General features: G+C 40.5%; 1 protein-coding gene across 1 annotated transcript in view; it reads left to right on the top strand.

Annotated features, from left to right (window-relative positions):
• eipr1 (EARP complex and GARP complex interacting protein 1) overlaps nucleotides 1-22,082 on the top strand; it is a 163,755-nt gene that overhangs the window by 42,596 nt on the left and 99,077 nt on the right. The window contains exon 5 of the mRNA XM_084380417.1: nucleotides 9,230-9,329. Within this exon, the coding sequence (XP_084236543.1) occupies nucleotides 9,230-9,329 (100 nt within the window). The remainder of the gene's footprint in view (nucleotides 1-9,229; nucleotides 9,330-22,082) is intronic.

Raw genomic sequence — 22,082 nt, forward strand, 5'->3', positions numbered from 1 at the left:
CTGCAATTGGATAGTCGCTGGAGCCATGATCTCTCAATGGCACCTTCCACAATTAATTGGTCCATAGTCTGGTCAAAGATTGACCTATCATCTCGTAATCCCAACCATCAGATGACTCATTATAACTTTGCACACAGACTCTACTGCACTCCGCGCAAATTATTTTTGATGAAATTAAATCCATCTCCCAACTGTCAGCTATGCTCTTTAGGAACCACAGGAACCTTTGTTCACATGGTCTGGGATTGCCCTGGTGTGAGAGACTTTTGGAGTATGGTGTCCAACAGAATGTCTATAGTGCTTGAGCGTACCATCCCCTGCTCCCCAACTATCCTATTGCTGAACGATTTCAGTGTTTTGGATCTTTCTTTGATGCACCAACGCTGGTTTCTGGTAGGCCTTACTGCTGCCAAAAAGCTTATAGCACAGAGATGGAAAGCACCTCATGATCTATCTTATCAACACTGGGTGAACACAGTTATAGATCTGGCTAAGCTAGAGAAATCTGTGGCCAACATGCATGGCGCGCAAGCTAAAAACATCAACTTGTGGTCATCCTTCATCGATAGTATGTTGGGGGGGTAGCCATGGTTTACTGTCCTTCTTCTACTTCTTTTACATCTGTTATCCTAAATTTTTCACACAGACTTAACAACTCTACTGAGCTGTTCAGATGACTGGATTTCTCTAGGTGGGGGGGGGGGGCGGGCAAGACCTGTGTGTGTGTGGGTGGGGGACGTGTGTGTGAGTGCGTGTTGATGAATGTTGTATGTGGTCTCATTTGTGTATATCTAACTGTTTATTGTTAAATGTTGTATGTTGTCTTACTTGTGTATGTCTAACTGTTTTCTATATGTCTATCTGTTTGTTGTATAAATCATAAAATAAAATAAAAAATTGATCACAACAAAAGGTGTAGGCTGGGAAGGTGGCAGTAAGCTTTTCAGCAGCATCAGCAGGGAGGAAGGAGCCATATTTAAATGGTCTGCCTTGTGGTGGGAATAGCTGTAACTGGTGCGAGACTGATTGGTAACAATGATTCAATTGGCAGTCTGTCAGCTGATTACAGCTGAGGTGCATGACTTCTGTGTCCTGCATGAACTAATGGCATGCTTCATTTAGTGTATACTGTATATGAGCATGTAAGTATGACAGACTTAAAATAACATGCCAACCAATCCTTTTAACCCATTACGTGGTTTGAAGTCAATAGTCCTCTGAAAAGCTCTGTCAAACAAAGCTCAAACAAACAAACAAGCAACTTGCATGCAGTGTCAGGCAGGATTTGTCTATTATCAGATCTGCAATTAAAACTAAATGGGAGCCATTTAGAAAATACAGTGAGCATTGAAAACACACCAGGGGACAGATGAACATGTCATCCTACTGAAACTGAAATAGCCCACACTCACGTCATGAGATTCCTACCAGCTGGAATAAAGCTTCTCCTGTCTCCCATCTTTTCTCCTGTCTCCCCCTCTCTCCCTGTATCTCTCCTCCATATGAGTGTTTTTATTTTTTTTGGCTCAGACTATTGACTGGCCCACATCTCAGATTGTAGTCTCGGCACAATCCTTTTGTCTTAAAGTCAAAGCTCCTGTTCACAATGCCTTACCATAACTCAGCACCTAGGAGAATAAAATCAATGGTCATTCCCATTTTTAGTCTGCTGTTCATCAGCTGGCACATGATTGCTATCATTTTTAGAGGGGCCATCAGTGTGATGCATACTGTAGCGAGGAAGAAAGATAGAAGGTAGAAGGTAGAAAGATGGAGAGAAGCTCACAAAGAAGAATGCACAAGAGGAGAGAGATTGCATTTGTGCAACTTGGTGTGTGTTTTGTGCTGTGTGTGATAAGAGGCAGGTTTTGTATGTGTGTGTGTGTGTTTGTGTCAGAGGGCAGGTCAAGCAAGGCTACCATTGATGGCTCTGAGCTCCATCATCTTAACACCCTTAGAGCTATAACCCTCACAAGGGCACGTGTGTGTGTGTGTGTGTGTGTGTGTGTGTGTGTGTGTGTGTGTGTGTGTGTGTGTGTGTGTGTGTGTGTGTGTGTGTGTGTGCGTGTGTGTGTGTGTGTGTGTGGGTGTGTGCGCACGTGCATGTGCGTTTGGTGTGTGTGTATTTGGTGCTGTGAAGCCTGTAGCCTATGCTGTGCACTATTGGCTCCCCTAGATGGATGACTTTGGCCTGCTGCCCACCTCCTTTGTCTCTCTGACACACACCCACGCACACACACACACACGCACTTATCCCCACTCTGGTGATACTGGCAGCTTGCACCAGTGTGTGTCTGTGTGAATGTTTGTGTGTGTAAGCAGACAAAGAGTAAAGGGATTGGAGATGGTATTTTTATTTTAATGTGTGTGTGTGTGTGTGTGTGTGTGTGTGTGTGTGTGTGGTGTCCACTGTAGCGTGTCTGTGTGTAGCCTGTGTCCTTTATGTGTGTGTTATCTGGTAGCTGGTGTCCCTCCACTCCCACTAACAAAAACAATGTCTCCTTCCCCCAAATTCCCTCATTGTTTGGGTGGGCAAACATTTGAGCCTCTGCCCTGTGCTTGAAATGGAATGGAAATATCAGCAAAATTAACCCCCGAACCCCCCCTAAAAAATACCTGGTGTTTTTTTGTACTTGTGTGTTTTTTCCCTTCTTCCAATTTTTATTCTCCCACTTGATTTCGATTGGGTTGAGCGAAGCAATTCCCGTGGAGCCATCTGAGCCAATCAGGACCCTAGGCAGGAATGGTAAAGCTCAGAAAGCAACAAGGTTGATTTTCTAAAGTGGGGTGTGACAGGAGGGGGTACGAGGTGTTTGGCAGTGATTGTGTGTTTGTGCCGCACATGCATTTGTGTTTTTTTGTGTAATCATTCTGAGTAAAAGACTTTGAGTCGTTCAAGTGAAATGAGTCAGGCTGTAAATATGTCAAGCCTCTTTTATCCTGTAGTGCTATTAGCATCTGTGCTTTTTGTCTGTGTATGTACCTGGACATGCAAAAGCGTGTACTGTATGTGACTGTGAAGGCTGATTTCTTGTTGATCGATTAGCTGGATTTTCTCTGCGAGGGTCCCCTAGTCCCATTCAGTTGGTCCCCAATATGAGGCTCTAATGCAAACTATCAGCCTTGTGGATGCATGTGAGTGTGTGTGCGATTGTGGCTATTAGTAGTTTATAGAGCCTTTGCAATCCAGCCTTTTAAATAATATCTTTAAACACCACAATGCAGATGTTGCAGTTGCAGGTGCATTAAAGGGTCCTTTCAATTTATTACAACTTGGGAATTACTTTTATAGGTTTGCCCATCATTTCTACCTGTAATAATATTATTGAAGTCAAAGTTTGATGGCATTTTATCCAATCCCGACTCACTATTGAATCTCCTGTCAAATCCCACAATTAATCTAATTATGTTCGGCTTTCATCATGTGCAAGTATCTTACATTATAATTAACTAAAACACAATGATCTTTAATCACCTATAGCTGTTTTATGAAAACCATACATGCCCCAGTTTTAAAAATGTTTCACCTGCACTGATGGATTAATTTTCCCTGTGTGGGGTGAGAATAATGATACTTGCTAATGTTAAAGCAGTTAACAGGAACTTTCACTTTTTGTGATTCTGGCAACCCCTGTGGATAAAAGTAGTATGAGCATAAAGATCTTGTTCTGGCTATTGCATGTACTTGTTTTGAAAGCAAGTAAAAGAAACCGACGTATTTTTCATACTGTTTTTCTTTTTTAAACACAGCTGTATGCAAGATGCATGGTGATGATGTAATGCATCTATTTGTGATTATGTAACATTAATAACTGTAATATGATGTTGATGACACAGAGCAAAGAAAAATGTTTAGATACCTGGGTTAGCCTAGATATAGCCTACATCTCTACATCTTACATCAGTGTTAAATTGAAAATGTTTCATAACCACTTAAAAAACAATTAAAAGTTGATGCTTTGAAGAGGGCAGAAACAATTTTGAGTGGCAGTCTGAGTAACGTTAACAATCCGTCACTAAAACCTGACAAAATTAGATGAGTAGTCCAAGATATTAAATGTTGATAAAATATGTCCCTGACACAGAAATAACAACTGTAGCATTTCTACTTTGCACACATAACTTCTTCGTCACCTACCTGCTCCAAATACTGAAGGTCCCCATTCAGTGTTAGTTAATAAGCTTAAAATATTGATATTCAGAATTCAAGATCAGCATTAGTGGATGATATAATTTGCCATCAGGGATGTTTGTCATTTTAACTGGGAAAAGTGAAGGTCTGCAAAAAACTGTTGTCTTTGTTTTTGTTTTTTTTACATTGCTCCTTGCCAAAAATAAAGAACAAGAAGAGAATAAAAGGTTCAATAAGAGATTTGTCAGTGTCAAAGCTTAAGGAGGGTATTTTGTCCAGTGTTGGACAAGTTTCCTCCAAATGTAATGTTTACATGTTCCTGGTTACTTTCATTCGAAAATAATAAGTTACTTAACATGATTACTCTCTGTGTAGAGAAATGTGTTACTGATTACTTTTGCGCTACTTCCAAAATAACTGCAAACGTACAACTGGGCATCATAGAATGGAAGAGGGTCATTTTGTCAGTAATCAAAGCACAGAAGCTCCAATTTATTGCAGTTCTTTACAAATCCAGTGGTGGGCAATATTTTATAACCTGGTGAAGGCTCTCCCCCGGAGAACAGATCTGGCCCATTAATGCATTTACATGTAGTGGTTACCACTATGTGCTAAATTGCCCGCTTAAATTACGTGTTATATTAAGTATTATAGCCTGGACCTGGAGCCTTTTTAAATAAACAAATAGTCTTGGACACAGGGATGGGCAGGCAAACATGGCTTTATTTTGCTTCTCAATAAATATATTGCTCTTGACTATTACGTTTTTTTTCTTTTTTTTCTGATAAGCTCAACATAATGGGAATATACCCATTTCGAGTCTGACTGTGCAGCCATTTTGGCATTTTGCCAGCAAGATTCTTCTTCGGGGGATTTTCTTTCTGGTGGCACACTGGTGGAAGTGAAATGTTACCCTCTCCTGCAATTGGTTTTTCCTATATCATTGCTCTCTGTGTTAAGAGTTAGGATGAGTGTGGGTAACTCCACCAATTTTACACATTAAAGTGTGTCAGCTCTTGGGAAGTACTACTACATATGTGGAAAGCATAGTATAAAGAGGAAGCTGCATGTCATCTAATAAATTGCCTCCACTGATGTCGCACAGTGGCTAAGTTGCATTGTGGGTAATTTAAGTGGCAGGTTTTGAAAAGGAAGAAGAATGTGTGGAATACAAAAGAAGAGAGAAAGAGAGAGAGACGGACGGACGGATGGACCGACAGACAGTCACATCATGGGGCTTGCCACCCATTTGGGAACATAAACCTAAACCATTAAATTTAGTTATCGTTAAAGGTGCAGGTCGGCCCCCATCCGAAAGCGTCATTTTTTGACAAGCTGGGGTTTCACTGTGTCTTAGCTACCAAAATCTAGCAGCTGTTGGAACACAGTAGCTGTGTTTTCAGGGACCCTTATACTCCACTTATAATCAAAATAAATCCCCAATCAGAATAAAATAATTAAACCCAGGACCACCATTTACCCTAAACTATGAAAGAAGACACATTTTATTGACAAATAAGATGTAAAGTATTTACAAATACAGTCAACAGTAACCAAATATAGGGTACTTCTTTGTTCTCACATTGTGTCTGTGAGTTATATCCTGTGCATTTTTTGCGAGTAATATAGTTTAGCAATAACAGTTATTTTGAGGTATGGAAAGACAGAACTTGAAATGCGTCTTCTTCCTTTCAAAAAAGGACTTTGGTTCTTTTCCAGTAAATGACCAACAGCTGGCAGACGGTCTATCGTTTTAATCTTTCAGAAGCTCTGAAATGCCTGCAAAAGCTTTGAATCTGGACCTCCATAATTACTTCTGCTACAGTAGTTTGTCCTGTCAGTTCATCAAGCTAATAGGTGAATACGTTTTTGTTTTATTTTATTTCACTTCATTATAGCTATGCATAATTAATCAAAATATAACCAAAATCGCAATATGGCTAAATGCAATATCCAAGTAGCTGCCATTTTTTGATATTTTTTTGTGACAAAACAGCAGTACTGTCGTGCTGCAGAGATGTCCTGGCCTAAATATCTCCAGATGTTAGAAGACATTTTTGTTTGGTACAGATCCCCACAAATGTCATCATGATTTTAATAGTTTTTTCAATGAAAAGGAAAATCGTGGTGCCATTTGATCTTTCCTACCTAGGGATGTCAATGATAAATGTGTTAATCGACAATCAGAGATGGGCACAAATACATCTACAAGTATCTTTAATTAAAATACAAGTATCTTTAATTAAAATACAAGTAATTTGTCATTTAAAAATACAGACATTCTATACAATCTGATATTATTGCATTATTAGCCATTTAGTAGCATCGATGTAGGTTGGATTTTGTTGAGCCAGTTGTCATTATTTTGTGATGTATCAGTCAAGTAACTTGGTGTTTAATTTATCTGTTCTTTTAACTCTTACTGTAGCCTGGTCTGATTAAACATAAAAAATAGATCATGTCAGTGGTTGAAAGAGTTTTCAAATGATTCATATTAGTTTCAGCTTAACTTACAGTAGGAATGCATTTTTGTACAGAATGAGACCTGGATTTTGTCTCCCATCTTGTACACTGTTGTCATGTTTGGAAGAGACTGCTTCATGGCCAGTATGGAGAGGATGAATGTTTACAGCAACCACTGATTACAGCAACTTTCAATGGACATATGGCATTTATTGTATAAAGGCATTGTATTAATGTGTTTGTGAGTATGTGTGTTATGTATGAGCATCCCAAGCCCATGACTTTCTGCTCGTTAGGAGGGCAGTAAAAGCTTTCCCTCAGCAACAGCCATGAATTGACAGCCATTATAAACATTACCCCCACCCACCGCCGCCTCCCCCCTCTCTGCTTCCCCTTGTCTTATAGGACTATTCACATTTGAAACTTGGATTTAATCTGAAAACAAACTTTAACTTTGTCTTACCTCCCTTCCTCTGTCATTCCTTTATCTCCTGCGAACACTCTCAGCTTCTGTAGCATACACCCTCTCTCCTACACTGGTTGTTCAAGTTGACAAATGAGTCCAAGAAAATTGAGTTGTCTAATTGATGAACTCCTTAAATAAACATAATTTCGTAAACCTCTAATGACAGCAGCTTTAAAGGTTTGACAGGCTCAAACATCCACACCTCCAGCCAGACCACATCTGTACCTCAGTGACATTTTACATTCTTTAACCCAGATTAGACACATTAGTCACACAAGTCACACTAAATCAAAAATAGTAGCTGTAGAGGCCAAGGTCATGTTTAGCTTACTGCCAGGTCTCTGATTTCACTGACATATTGCTTTTATAGTTGATAGGAGTCAGAGTTAAAAGCGCTGCTTTCTCACTTGGGTTGTGTCTCCTTTCTTATCCCATGTAACTGTGTCTCTGCCAAACTAAGAAGAATGAACAACAAAAGCATAAGAGTGATCTAATCTACTCCGAGGGAATTATAAAGCAACAGTGACACGGTGTGACAAGTCTGGTTTGGCCCCTCACAGAATACATATTTTAAGTAGAGCACAGTGGAGATTTGCAACTCCAAGAAGCATGCCGTGAGGAATCAGTACTCTGTGGAAAGTAGTATGAAAGGAGAAATCAAAGTTAAGAATGCAGTGAAAGCTACCACTTCATTCACCCCATTGAGGCAACACTGTATCCCACTGCTGTGTTTGAACACTAGATTGATAGAATTGGGCTGCTGGATTTGCCAGTACTTTATAGAGCTCAGTTGTATGCTATTGTCACTTTCTTAGACAAATAATTGGCTGCTGCATCCTAATTTGTAAAGGTTACACCTGCTCTCGGCAATGTCACAGTGTTTTGAAGGATTTTTTTATGCAGATCAAGAACATGACAAATTGCACACATAAAACTAAACTTTTCTGGCTGGTGACAGCAGCCATGTTTCCATAAAATGTCAAGCAAATTTTAAGTGAACCTTTGAAGGTTTACTTAAAATTAAAATTAATTAAAATCTTTAAAAAATTAAGATATAATTCTGGTGCGTTTCCATAAACTGTTTTGAGCCAATAAACTAAGCTACGTAAACTGTAATTTCGTCAGAGGATGACACGGTGTAGGCTACGTGGCTACGTCACGTGTCTATGCGGAAGTAAACAGAGGCTAGAGATAAACAAACCAGGAGACAAAATGGAGAGAGGTCGTCAGGAATTACTTTCGATAGGGCAAGTTGTAATTGTTCTTGGATGTCAGCTAGTATATGCCATGTTGCATGCTGTCCGGAGACAACGAAGAAATGCAATGATTATAATGCACACAGCAAATGCTATATTCTTCAAAATGCACATAAAAATGCTTTATGGAAACACGGCTAGTGACACCTGGGTCTGGGATACATGTGCTTCTCAAATATGGAATAATTTGATAGTAACCAAGGATTTGTCTGTAATTTTTCGATTTTTAGAAGAATTGAATGTAGAACTGCAGAAAAATGTTGTTTTTCACTAAAGGTCCAGTGTAGGATTTAGCGGATCTGTGTTTTCATTACCTTAAAATGAGCCTTTCATTTCTACAGAGAGAGCAGGTCCTCTTCCATGTAGTCCACCATGTTGCACCACCATGTTTCTACGTAGCCCAGAACAGATAAACCATTCCCTACTGTTTCCCCCTGTTTGAGTAACACTCGCTAAAACCTACAGTGCACAGCTGTTTCAGGAAATTACTGAGCTTTTTTAAATATTTGACCCTATATGTGTGATCTGTATCACAGGAAGAATTGAGAGACAGACCACCAGATCTTTTTTAATGGTATTTGATGAAAAACTTAAAATTACTGCAGAACGCAACCTTTAACATCTATAACGTGTGACATTTTATAATACTTTCCTTGTTGACACTGTACTTATAGGACACATGCATCCATACATCCGCATGAAATCCCAGACATGATTGGAAAATCCACACAGATGTTTAAAATTAGTTTGGCTATGGTATTAACCATGGTGCTGTATTTGGCAGTCATGTGAAATCCAAGCAAAAAGCTCCAGTCCCTTATGTCTGCAGCATGTGGGGATGAGCCTGTATGCATGTTTGACCAACATCTGTATTCTAATTGACAGTGACTTTGTGGTTTTGTGTATTTACAGTGTGCTGTGGGAGCCCATGGGGGATGGCAAGCGTGTGATATCATTGGCTGATAACCATGCGCTACTCTGGGACCTGCAGGAGAGCTCCACACAGGCCATGGTAAAACACACACACTCCCACTCACACTGTAAATCACAGAACATGCACAAACACACACACCATATCAAACAATAGCTAACTCATTATTTGATAACAACCATATCGTCTTGTTGTTATCAGATGCACACATCCTCTCTCTGTGACAATAGCAGAGTGTCCACTGTTCATTATATCTCACACACTCCACACACACAAACACACACAGACACACGCAGAATCTGGGTAGATTTCTAAGCTATGACCACTTTAATATTGCTCTGATCAAGTCTTTCTCATAGTGATGGTTATAGCCTTGTTTCATAAGTAGTGCTGCCTATGCCATACATTGAATTTCGCATAAAAGGTATGGAAACTGCACTACATGGCCAAATGTATGTGGACATTGAAAGATTATATCCATATACTGTATGATCATGGAACATCTTTCGCATTACGAAGCCACGGGCATTAATATGCTGCTTTTAATGCGTTTCCACAACAGGATTAAATTATTCGACTGTGTGATTGTTTTTGGTGCCAAAACATGTCCTTGCTCCAGGGTAGTACTTTCCAAAGGTTCAAAAATTATCTCAGCAGAGGGCTGAATATCACTAGTTGGTCGTACACAGTCAATGTGGCTGCTACAGTGTCATTTCAAAAGGAAATATTGGCCACCACAAGTATCAAAGTTACACTGTCAGCTTCCCCACTACTAAAAAAGGGTAGATTAAAAGAAGATGAGAGAAAGAGTGTGTGTGCACCAGCTAAAAGTGAGAAAGTGATTTTATTTGATGACAGTTGATCTTGGTTTTGTTCTAAACCGTAACTGAAAAAACAGTAAGAAAATTAAAACTGCAAGCAGTGATGAACGGGCCATTACAGTCCACACGCGTCAGGGTGTGCTGCTGTCAGGGTGTGGCGCTTATCCGGCCCCATTGGCCGATTATTGTTTATGCGTGTCTTACCTGTCCGTGTTTAGGACAGTGCAGTAAAGGGGTTAAATGTCATTCAAGTGAAGGCAGTGAAGCTGTTATTTAGTCATTTAGCAATAAAGGCGCCACCTATTGGCCGATTTGCACCGAATTTTGCACAAACTGTCATTGGGCCATGGAACACAATTAGCAAACGTTTTGTGTTAATCGGACTGTATTTCGTCAAGATACACAAGACTGTCTGTTTGGAAGTAAATGTGCAGGAAATTGTAGTTCTATATTTTGGGCGTTTTTTTGGACTTTGGATCGAAATTCTTTTAATACGTTTTTGTCAGAAGTGTCCACAGATGCGGTGTGCAAATTTTCGTGCAAATCGGTGAAATTGCCTGGGACGAGTTCGAAAAAAGGAGGTTGGGACATTTCGCGAATTTGTGAATGGAAATGTAGCGAGAAAGTAGGCGTGGCCTACAGCACACAATTCAGCTGAATTCAGGGAACATGTAGATATAAGGTTTAAAACTGCCAAATATAAAATTAGACTGCCACCACAGCGCCACCTAGTGTCGGATCGGTAACATCTTCATCAGCTATCCTCAGGAGGGCATTGTATGGAGTTAAAATCATGCCAAAACCTCACAAACACCCAAAACATGTTTTACTCACGCCCAATGATTCACAGACAAAAGACAGATTCACAAACTAATGCATTTTGTTTTGCAAATAAGAAACTTACCTATCAAAAAAATACATCATGCTTCAGAAACAAATACAGCATGTTTTACACATACAAAGAAACATATTTATTCAATTACAAAAAAAATATCCTTCAAGTACAAAAACAGAACAACCTTCAAGTACAAAAAAATCCTTCAAGTACAAAAAACAATTATACAAGTATGAAAAACTGTCACGTGACTTTTGGCACTAATTTTCCGCCTTGCAGATTCACACACAAATGCCTTCAGATTCACACACAAATGCCAGGAAACGTTCTAACAAATGTCCTGTAATTTGCACTCCACAGCAGCAGGTGGCGCTGTTGAGTCATTTGAAGGCCGCCAGGACGATTTTTTTCCCCCAAAATCTTTATTCAAGGCCGCCAACAGGAGCTATCATGTGTAGATTCGACTTGCAGCCTCTGACTCTGAATCGCACAGACGGATACCTGCTCGGAATGAGAAACGCTAGTTTTAGGGATTAGATTTAACACAATGAGCGGCCAACAGGCGAGTTTGTGGTCGTTGCTGGTGAAAAATCAAATGTTAACTAAACTCCAGAAATGTCTTTTGTGGGTAAGATGATAAATATGTAGCTTGGTACCGCAGGAGCTAACCTAGCTTACACCGATTAGGCTAACTTAACTTTTCATTCTGTTTAACTCCATAGCATTGGCAATGACTCTACCAAGTTTTGTGTTAATCCGACCACCCAATGTTGAGATATAAAATAGTTCAATTGAAGGAGTGCCACCTAGTGGTCAACTGTCAAAATTTTGCACAGTGGCTTAGAGGCTTATGGGGAAGTAGTAACCTGAGTTTCATGTCATTCGGACACACCAATGTGGAGATATGCAACACTTCCTGTTTGGAACAAAAGCTACAGGAAGTTGTTATTTAATAACTTGAGTATTCTTTGGAATATCAAAATTATTTTAATAACTTTTTGTCAGGAGGGTGCACAGATGCTGTGGGCAAAGTTTGGTGCAAATCCGTGAAATTGCCTGGGAGAAGTTCGAAAAAGTAGGTTTGCAACATTTTGCGGAAATGGGCGTAGCCTATATCAGCAGATTCAGCACAATTCACTGAATGCATGGTTATAAGGTTTTTGAATGTGTGACAAAGTATGTGGGAGTTATAACCCAAAACGCACTTTCCTTGATTATAGCACCACCTAGTGGTTCACAATGACAACAGATTATAACATTTTTCACCAGGTGTGATGTATATTCCAAGTTTGGTGAGTTTTGGGGTATGTTCAGGCAGTGAAAAATGTGATCATTTTGTCAGAAGAAAAATAAAAAATAACAAAAAATAATCAATACAAAAACAATAGGGACCTTGCAGGTTCCCTGCTCGGGCCCTAACAAGGATAACTATCCTGTTTGTCATTTGTAAAAACAGTTGTATTTTAATCTGTAGCTGCACTCATTTGCCTAATTTGTAGTTCTTCAGATGTGATAGACCACAGAGAGGAACGTGATAATGGGACTTTTTAGTTCCTAACAAAGATGTGGACTTGAATCATTGTTACTTGAACTCAAGTTGACTCATTACTTGTGACTTGTAAATTGACTTGACAGAAAATAAATGACCTGAGACTTGACTTGAATTGACTCAAATGATTTGTGTTCATTTTATGTTTTTAGTTTAGTCTTTCCAGTGTGGCTGTCAGTATTTAACTATTTAAAAGTTAGGGAGGAAATGTGTTTGATTGAGAAGAAATGAATGATCATTCATCAAGTTCTTTTTTTTTTTTGTATGATTACATTCATTTCACTAAATATCAATGTGCTGCAGTCTTTCCTATCTGACTCATTGGGATCGAATGTCTTGAGTCACATGATAGGTTCTTAGTTTAGTCCCTGAGTTTGCTCTAAAAGGACTCCAAACTCCACTCTCTCAGATTCTGGAACTCGTCACATTTCTACTCGGTTTTGTCTCATTCTATCATGCAGAAATACACAGTGATGACAAAAAAAAATTAATCACCATGTAACAGATGTTTGCAAGTACGTTTGGTCAGTTCGCTTGTAGTTTTGTCCTCCCTAATGCAAGGTGAAGAGGCTCTTCACTGTAAATTTCCTGTCTCCAACCTGCCAGCTTTGCAATTAAAATGCCCATTATATATTTAAAGACTCAAGATAATGGTGTGTGTCAGGCATGCATGTGTGTTAGGAGGAGGTAATAGAGTACCGTGTATGTCGTGTGTGAGTGTGCATGCGTGTATACGTGTTAATGTGTGTGTGTCCATTTGAAACCATGAGTGAAGAAGAATATAGATGGGTCATTGATAAGTCATGCTCATGCTCGTTGAGGGATTCATCAGCCAGGTCACACACTGAATAGATACAAGTGTGTGTTTGAGTGCAAGTGCATGCATGTGTGTTCATTTGATCTCAGTAGTTGCAGTTTGGATAAATGCATGCACATACTCACCTCGCTCTCTTGAGATATTTATTATATTACCACCAGGCAGCTGGAAAAATATGGGGTGTAAATATTGAATTGTGGAGAGGTTTGTCATGTTCTAGAATAATTGAAAAGTCTGCCATTTTCATTTCTATTCCTTCAGAACATGGCCTTAGACCAACATTTGTTCCTACAATTCTTGGTGTACATGGATATTAGCTTCAAGCTAGCGTTGTTCTATCTGTAGCATGCATGCAGGTCTCATACATTAACAATGAGAGTCATGCAATTGAGCATCTTCACAAGGTCCTAATCCTCCTATTTTACATGGTGAGGATCATAAATTGCCCCTTGTTATTTTTTTCCCCTCCTAATATATTTCCTCACTTGCTACTTGCCGTAATTGGGGCCCTATTCTGCCTCTGATTGGCTTATCCAGATGTTAACCCTAATCAATCATGAGTCCTCATGCCTAAATCTAACCAACCCAACGAAAGGCAACAAGTACCAACCAGTCAGAGGCAGAGTAGGGCGGGTCATGCCATCACCATCTCAGGAGGAGAAAACAAACTTTAGCAAGACAGGCTTGAAAATGATTTCAGAAAATATTGTGAGCTGAATAATTCTGTGACAGTCTTTCAACTGAAGCAGAAGGTCAAACAGTAGGTAACACCTCATGTTGGTATGAATTGTATTATTTTTCTAGATTAATAAAATGCATTCTGAAATAGTCACTCAGAGGAGTCCGAGGATGAAATTTTACATCCATTTGTATTTATTTTAAGTTTATAAATAAAACAATGTATTTTGTTTGTCTGAATTTTTCTTGTTCTATCAGATTTAACAATTATGTTAATCTCTACTTATGCTGGTCCATTATGAACAATATGTAAAATTGCAGGAAACTGTTTTTTAAGTTGCAAAAATAATTGGGTGGGGGAGAGGGGTGCCTGAATAATGATAGGATAAGACTGAATAATGACATCAGAAGAATCTAATCTCAATGACTGTGTGTATGATCATTCTTTACTAATTTACTGATAATATTTCTTGCATATTCACTGGTTTATTCAGAGTAAAAACAGCAAGGTAGAGAGCACGAGGAGGCCAACAGGGCAGGGAAAGTAGTGCAGTTCTGCTGGCAAACTGACGTTATAAAAAGTCTTGTAACTGCTTAAAATGTGTTACTTTAAATGTATTACTACATGCCCATTAGGGTTGTCACGATACTAAAATTTTCAACTCGATACCGATACTCAGGAAAATATTCGATACTCGATACTATTTTCGATACCACAAGGATAAAAAAAAGACCACAAAATTTAAAAGAAATATTATATAATATTAATATTTTAATATTATATTAACAAGAAAAATGCAAAAATAACCTCTGTTACAACATGTAACAATTAACAGAACCACACGTTAAATATTCTGGGGACTTGGCATCACATTTTCGTTGTTGGTCAAACAGATGGTAGAGTTGGCTGTGTGTGCTGCTGTTTGGTTGCAGGTCGACTTTTCTCTGCTTCATTCTGGGACTTTAACAGAGAAAATAACACTTTTCAGTCACCAACATCTATGTAAACTTAGTATACTGACACTGTGTCTATTAACGTAATATGGGCATGCCTGATTTATTTATTTATTTTTTTACGTTGTTTCTAATCATTAACGTGACGTCAGCCTTTAATCGCTAGCTGCGGCTAATGGCTAATAATAACACGGCCAACATTAATGCGGGCCACCGGCCACGATAACATCAGTAATAAGTTTGAAACGAAAGACACTAACCTCAAAATTCACTGTAAAGGCCAGGAAGTATTACTTGACTTGGTCGCCACCGCCTTGTAGCAGTGTTTGCACACAGGCTTATCTACGTCCTTCGGCTTTCCGTGTTCGTTAGACTCGAAGGCAAAATACCTCCAAACACTTTTCCCTCTTTCATTTTCAACCAAAACTGGTTGATTTGGCCCTCCTGCAGCAGCACTGGCCATGCTCTGTTGTTATTGTGCACGTCACGGTGAGGGGGAGGGTGCCGCTGCTGTGTGTGAAGGCAGAGAGGGAGAAGGACGCAGCGTCGGTGTCTCGGCGTCTGGGAGGGGAGGGGTGACGGGGGTGACGGGGGGGTAAAAGTATCGATACTTTTGAAAATGAGTATCGTATCCGGATACAACATTTTAGTATCGATACTTTTTTGAATTTCGATACTTTTGACAACCCTAATGCCCATAGACCTTTCCCTTTGGGCTACATATTAAGCTCTAGCGAAAGTTCAGACAGAAGGACTGCTCTTTTGCATACTCAGTCCTTAGTTTATTTCTCATACCATCGTTTCATTCACTCCTCTCACTTATGATCACTCATTATTGCCTGTCATTATCTGGAACTATCACTGGATATCAAATCAAATCAAATCAAATCAAATTTTATTTGTATAGCCCAAATTCACAAATCACAGTTTGCCTCAGAGGGCTTTACAATCTGTACAGAGACGACACCCTCTGTCCTTCGACCCTCGATTCGAGTGAGGAAAAACTTGCCCCAAAAAAGGCCCTTTTAACAGGGAAAAAATGCGGAAGAAACCTCAGGGAGAGCCACAGAGGAGGGATCCCTCTCCCAGGACGGACAGACGTGCAATAGATGTCGCATGTACAGAGCAGATCAACGAGATCACAATGTATTCAATTATAAGCGATGGTTGACAGGAGTGAAAGTACACAAAGATGTATTACAGCAATAATGATGAAATGCACATGGAAATGTGATTACTAGTGATAACAGTAGTAATGATCAATGGCAAGGATGGTATGTAGCAATGCAGTACGATAATAGTAGTGGAACGTATGTAACAGAGATGTGACTAATATTAGCGACAGTAGTGGTGGGTGTCAGGCAGGGTCATGGCAGTAGGTGCATCCACGATCAGGCAGGGCCATAGCAGTAGGCGCATCCACGATCAGGCAGGGCCATAGCAGTGGGCGCATCCACGATCAGGCAGGGCCATAGCAGTGGGCACATCCACGATCCACGACCCGGGCGCGGCCAGGATCCATGGGAGCCTGTAGGACTAGAAAGCACAAGGACTCCGGGGAAGAAGCAAGTCAGTGACATGCAGAGATGGGGCATGTATACAGGCATAATGTATACAGATGGAGAGGAGAGGAGAGGGGAGGAGAGAGAAGCTCAGTGTGTCATTGTCCCCCGGACTAGGCCTATAGCAGCATAACTAAGAGCTGGTCCAGGACAGGCCTGGGCCTGTCCTGGACCAGCCCTAACTATAAGCTCTATCGAAGAGGAAGGTCTTAAGTCTACTCTTAAAGGTAGAGAGGGTGTCCGCCTCCCGGACCAAAACAGGAAGATGGTTCCACAGAAGAGGAGCTTGATAACTGAAGGCTCTGGCTCCCATTCTACTTTTGGAGACTTTAGGAACTACAAGTAATCCTGCGTTCTGGGAGCGTAATGCTCTAGTTGGGTGATAGGGTAATATGAGCTCCTGGAGATATGATGGTGCCTGACCATTAACAGCTTTGTAAGTGAGGAGAAGGATTTTAAACTCTATTCTTGATTTTACAGGGAGCCAGTGCAGAGAGGCCAGTACATGAGTAATATGATCTCTTTTCTTAGTTCCTGTCAGTACACGTGCTGCAGCATTCTGGACCAGCTGGAGACTCTTTAGAGACTTGTTAGGGCAGCCTGATAATAGAGAATTACAATAGTCCAGTCTGGAAGTAACAAATGCATGGACTAGCTTCAGCTGCTTACATCAGCCTGGAACATCTATCCAATAGCAAAGTGACACACCTTCACTGTTAGCCTATCATCTTGCTGCTGTCTTTTTAAATACGATTGTCTTCTTGCTTCTGGTTCATTCATGCAGCTGTTTTGCACGCGCCCTCCACCTCCCCATCATTGTCCAGTCTTCACAGATTCACCAGCTTCATCAGCTTTATCAGCTTCATTGTTTCATCAGCCTCAGGTCGGTCTCAGAAGAGTCATCAACCGCCACCACCACCACCAGTGTGTGGACTCCATGAGGGGATTATTCTTGCTGATGCACAGGGCAGACGCCCTTAGATCACAAAATCAAAAGACTCTCTGACAAGACTCACATATCATCTGCTGTAATAAACATTCTGTTTACTGCATTCACTAGTCTCTCCTAATTTAAATACTCTATATACAGGGTACAAGATTAATTTATTGTAATTTTTTAAACAAGGGTTTAAAAAAACAAATAATGATTGAGTCATTGAGTCCTGCCACATCTATTTTAGATATATATATGATAGATCCAGACAGTGGAGCATTGAGGATGAGTTCAGGAGTCTCAAGGTCTGGGAAAAGAAACTGCTCCATTGTCTGGTGGTATGGCAGCGGATACTTCTGCATCTTTTGCCAGATGGCAGCAGGGTGAACAGACTGTGGCTGGGGTAGGTGGTGTCTTTTAGTATCCTTTGGGCTCTATGCAGACATCACACTTCACAGATGTCGCTGATGCTCTGTAGATGGGTACCAGTGATGTTCTAGGCAGTTTTAATCACCTGCTGTAGAGCCTTCCTGTCCTGGGCCGTGCAGGAACCATGCCAGTTTGTGATGTTTCCAGTCAGGATGCTTTCTATTGTTCCTCTGTAAAAGGTGACCAGAATCTGGCTCCAGAATTTAGCCTTACTAAGTTTCTGTAGGAAGTAGAGCCTTTTTTGTTTTTCTTTTTAACCAAGGTGGTGATGTGTGATGACCAAGAAAGATTCTCAGTCATGGTTATTCCAAGGAATCTATAACTGTTGACCTGCTCCACCTCAGCTCCACTAATGTAGACAGGGGTGTTTTTTTCTAAAATCAACAATCAGCTCAATATGTTGTGCATCTCTGAGATTAGAGGTTGACCGATTGGCTTTTTAAGGGCTGATTTTGATATCGATACCGATACCGATATCGATATCAATTATTAGTACAATTTTAAAAAGAAGGTTTTTAACAACTCACGTTAGCAGTTGCTTGCTCCACTCGCCACCGTCCTGCCAGTCGAGATGCGTCCATCCCCGAGTGCGGCGTAACATGGAGGAGAAAGCTCCATGTTACGCCGCACTCGGGGATCGACTCTTCTCGACTGGCAGGACGGCTACTGCTACTGCTGACGTGAGTTGTTCAAAAACCTTATTTTTAGTAAACTCTGTGTACACAAACAATGTTCTCAATGCTCGTGTTCATGTGTAGAGACCCTGGTGATACTACGAGCAAAGTTTCATGTTGTGCCGAGTCTTCTTAGTGTTAAATTAGCGGTTTTGATACTACCATACAATTGCCCCTAGCACGCAATTGAAAATGATTTTGACCCGAAAACGAAACTACGGTAAATCTTTAAAGTGGCTTTTTCGTCGTAATTATGCTTTTACACAAAGGTTTGACTCAGGTACATTCACAAAAAAGCCTAGGTTGCATTTTGGCGAGAGTTGCACTTTAAGGCGAGGACTTAAAAAATCATTCCTTTTCCTGAAACAGAAACATTTTGAGTTTGGGGAAAAACCACACAAACTGCTTGCCAAACAACTCTGCAAGCTGGAAAATGATCGTATGATCCACTAAATTAAATCCAATCATGGGGTGTATTTGTCTTCAATAAAACATTAATAAATGTTTTCAAGAATTTTATGAAAGTCTCTACTCCTCCAATGCGAAAGCAGGACCTCACATTATGGAGGTTTTTTTGAAAGTATTAACTTTCCCTCTCACACAGAGAAGAGGAGTAAACCTTTTTTAAATAAAGATATCACCATTGAGGAGTTAAAGAAAACAATAAAATCTTTAAAAGAAGGCAAAACCCCTGGCCCTGACGGGCTCCCCAGCAGGTTATACAAAATATTTGCTGACACCCTCGCACCTCATATGCTTAACATGTTCTTACATGCCCTCAGAAATAGGTAAAAGTCCTGGCAAATAGACTTAACAAGTATATGGGCAATCTGGTTCATTCGGACCGGTGTGGTGCCAAAAAGTGATTGTCTGCCAGAAACTGATTTCCGTGTTTTTGGCAGGTGAAATACTGCCTTTTATGAGTTGTATTGGCCCTTTAAAGGTATTTCAACAGGTAAAAAGGACTGGATTGGTTATAATCTAGGGCACAGAGCAGGTAAAATAATGGAGAGTCATAAGGATAATTGCAATAGAGATCAATTCTATATTTTATACCCATCCATAAATCATGTTAATAACAGTATCGTTTCCAAATATAGGCCTAATCAAGGATATTAGACATACAACCACATATTAACACTGGAAACAATACTGCCTATGATCACGTAAATGTCATGCCCTGATTACGATTTAAACTGCAAACACTTTGGTCACAATTGTGATTATTCGGTTACAAGAAACATTAAAGTTTCACAAAGACATACCTTTGCAATTACCACGGACATAAAGTCGTGTGTATGTGTAGTTATGACTGTTTGATCCAGATAAAAGCAGCTGTAGACATATATAAACTTTTTGGCACCACACCTGACAGGATTTGCCTTGGTAGAAACTCCTCCTCTAATCTCAGACGTGTCTTTAATATAGTCCACAGTCAAACATGAGTGATCTTGTAGTAGTTGCCCTTGTCGCCGAAAAGGCGTTCGGCCAGGTAAATTGGTCATATTTGTTGGCTGTTTTAGATAGATTAGATACATTTACTTTACAATAATCCCAGGGCCCAAATACTGACAAAGACTGATACTGCGATCCCCTCACTTTAGTTTGTTTAGGGGCACAAGGCAATTCTGTTCCCTTTCCCCTCGATTCCACCAAATACGTGTCCGGTCCGGCTCCGCTACGTCACAGCTTCGCCACGACAGCGGAGCTCATACGTTTCACTCTAGTCTATGTGTTAACTTCCACCGGGTCTGCTGCGCTGCGTATCTGCTCCGTCCCAGCTCTGTCCCAGCTCCGGCAGCCCGCAGCCCTCTGGAGCAGATACGCAGGACTTCTATTTCTGGCGGATGCCGGAGCACGACGCAGCAATTCAGCCGAATCGGGCACAGAGCAGACAGGAAGTGCAGACACAAAACAACAACATAACATCCGGTTAATTTTCAAAATAAAACAGTGTGTTGATGCCAGTACAAAAACCTAAAAAAAAAAAGAAACAAATACAAGCTCTTCTTCTAATCCTACTGTTGGGAACACTTCGTGTTGTTGTGTTTATAAAACATACCTATAACTGCGGTCACGCATCTATTATGATCACGGGGTCTCCAGCTGTTCGGCGGTGCTGCGCCGTGGTGGACTCAAAATGCAACCAGTGGGGGTTGCCGGACGACGGATGACGGAGCAAAACCGTACCGGAGTCGGAATGCAGCGGAAATGCATCCAGTGGAATCTTTGGGTTTCCCCCCTCCTGTTCATGCTGGCTATCGAACCTCTAGCAGAGTCTATTCACATTGCTTTAACGTCCCAGGCACACCCAATAACATATCTGTTTGCGGACGACATTTTACATTTCATTTCCAGACCCTGTTCCAGTCTTTCAGTTCTCCTAGACAAAATAAACGTGTTTGGAACATTTTCGGGATATAGGATTAATTGGACTAAAAGTGAGTTGATGCATTTACATTTACATTTAGGGCATTTAGCAGACGCTTTTGTCCAAAGCGACTTACAATAAGTACATTTGTCACAAGAAAGAAACCACAACATATAACCGTCGATAAAATAGAAAAGGAAAAAATTGAAACAATTTTCAAGCCGTCATCTAAGCATGGTAGCTGTTATTTATCAAGGATACTTGAAGTACATAAGTGCTATGGTTTAAGTGCATAATGGTAAGAACATACAAGTGCATATACGATGCCTATTGGCTTAAAGGATTTATCGCTGATTCAACATCTACTATTTAAAATTTCCTCTCAAACAATCACCTATCATGGGATTGAGATCACCCATGAATTTGTATCCCTTTTCAAAGCTAGCCCTCTTGTGGCCAAACTACAGACCAACATCCAATTTTGGAGTTTGCTCCCTATTTTATTGATTGGCAGGATTAATACAACCAAAATGATGTTTCTTCTCCAGCTGCTCTACCTCTTCCATTGCCTCCCCGTGTTCTTGCCCAAATCATTTTTTAAACATTTAGACTCGGTTAACCTCCCAATTGTGTTGGGATAATTTTTCCTCCCCCCCTCGTTGGTTATAACTGGAGCGGGAACAGTGCTGCACATATGATCTGGGCAGTGTGATCCTGTCTCTAGTACCCCTGGATAAATCGATCTATGGTGGAAACGTTACTATACAGTAGTAGCCACTCAAAATGTCCCCTGTTTCCATGATGGGACCTTGGCTGGCCCTTGGCTGGTCCTTGGCTGGTCCTTGACTGGTCCTTGGCTGGTAGCCTACAGGTCCATGGGGGTAATGTAATCCCCCGCGATGACGTCATCAGTGAGGCTCCGCCCCTAAGCAGCCTGAGTGAAAACCAGCTGCAATGCCTCTTTTGTCCACGGGGAGGAGCAGTGATTTTAATGCTCTGCTCTCAGTAGTCTAAACCAGGGGTCGATAATCAGATGGACAATAAGTATTTAACTTTGATGTGACCAAGAATAAACTATTTTCATTTCTTTGTTGTCCTTGTACCGAGAGAATATCAGAATTTTATCTCAAAAACTGAATTTTTGAGAACATTTTGAATTCTGCTCTCATGGGAACAACTGGAGTCAATGCAATAATGACATAGCTAAACA

Source organism: Pagrus pagrus, assembly GCF_965226575.1.
Source record: "Pagrus pagrus genome assembly, chromosome: 18".
Classification (NCBI taxonomy): Eukaryota; Metazoa; Chordata; class Actinopteri; order Spariformes; family Sparidae; genus Pagrus; species Pagrus pagrus.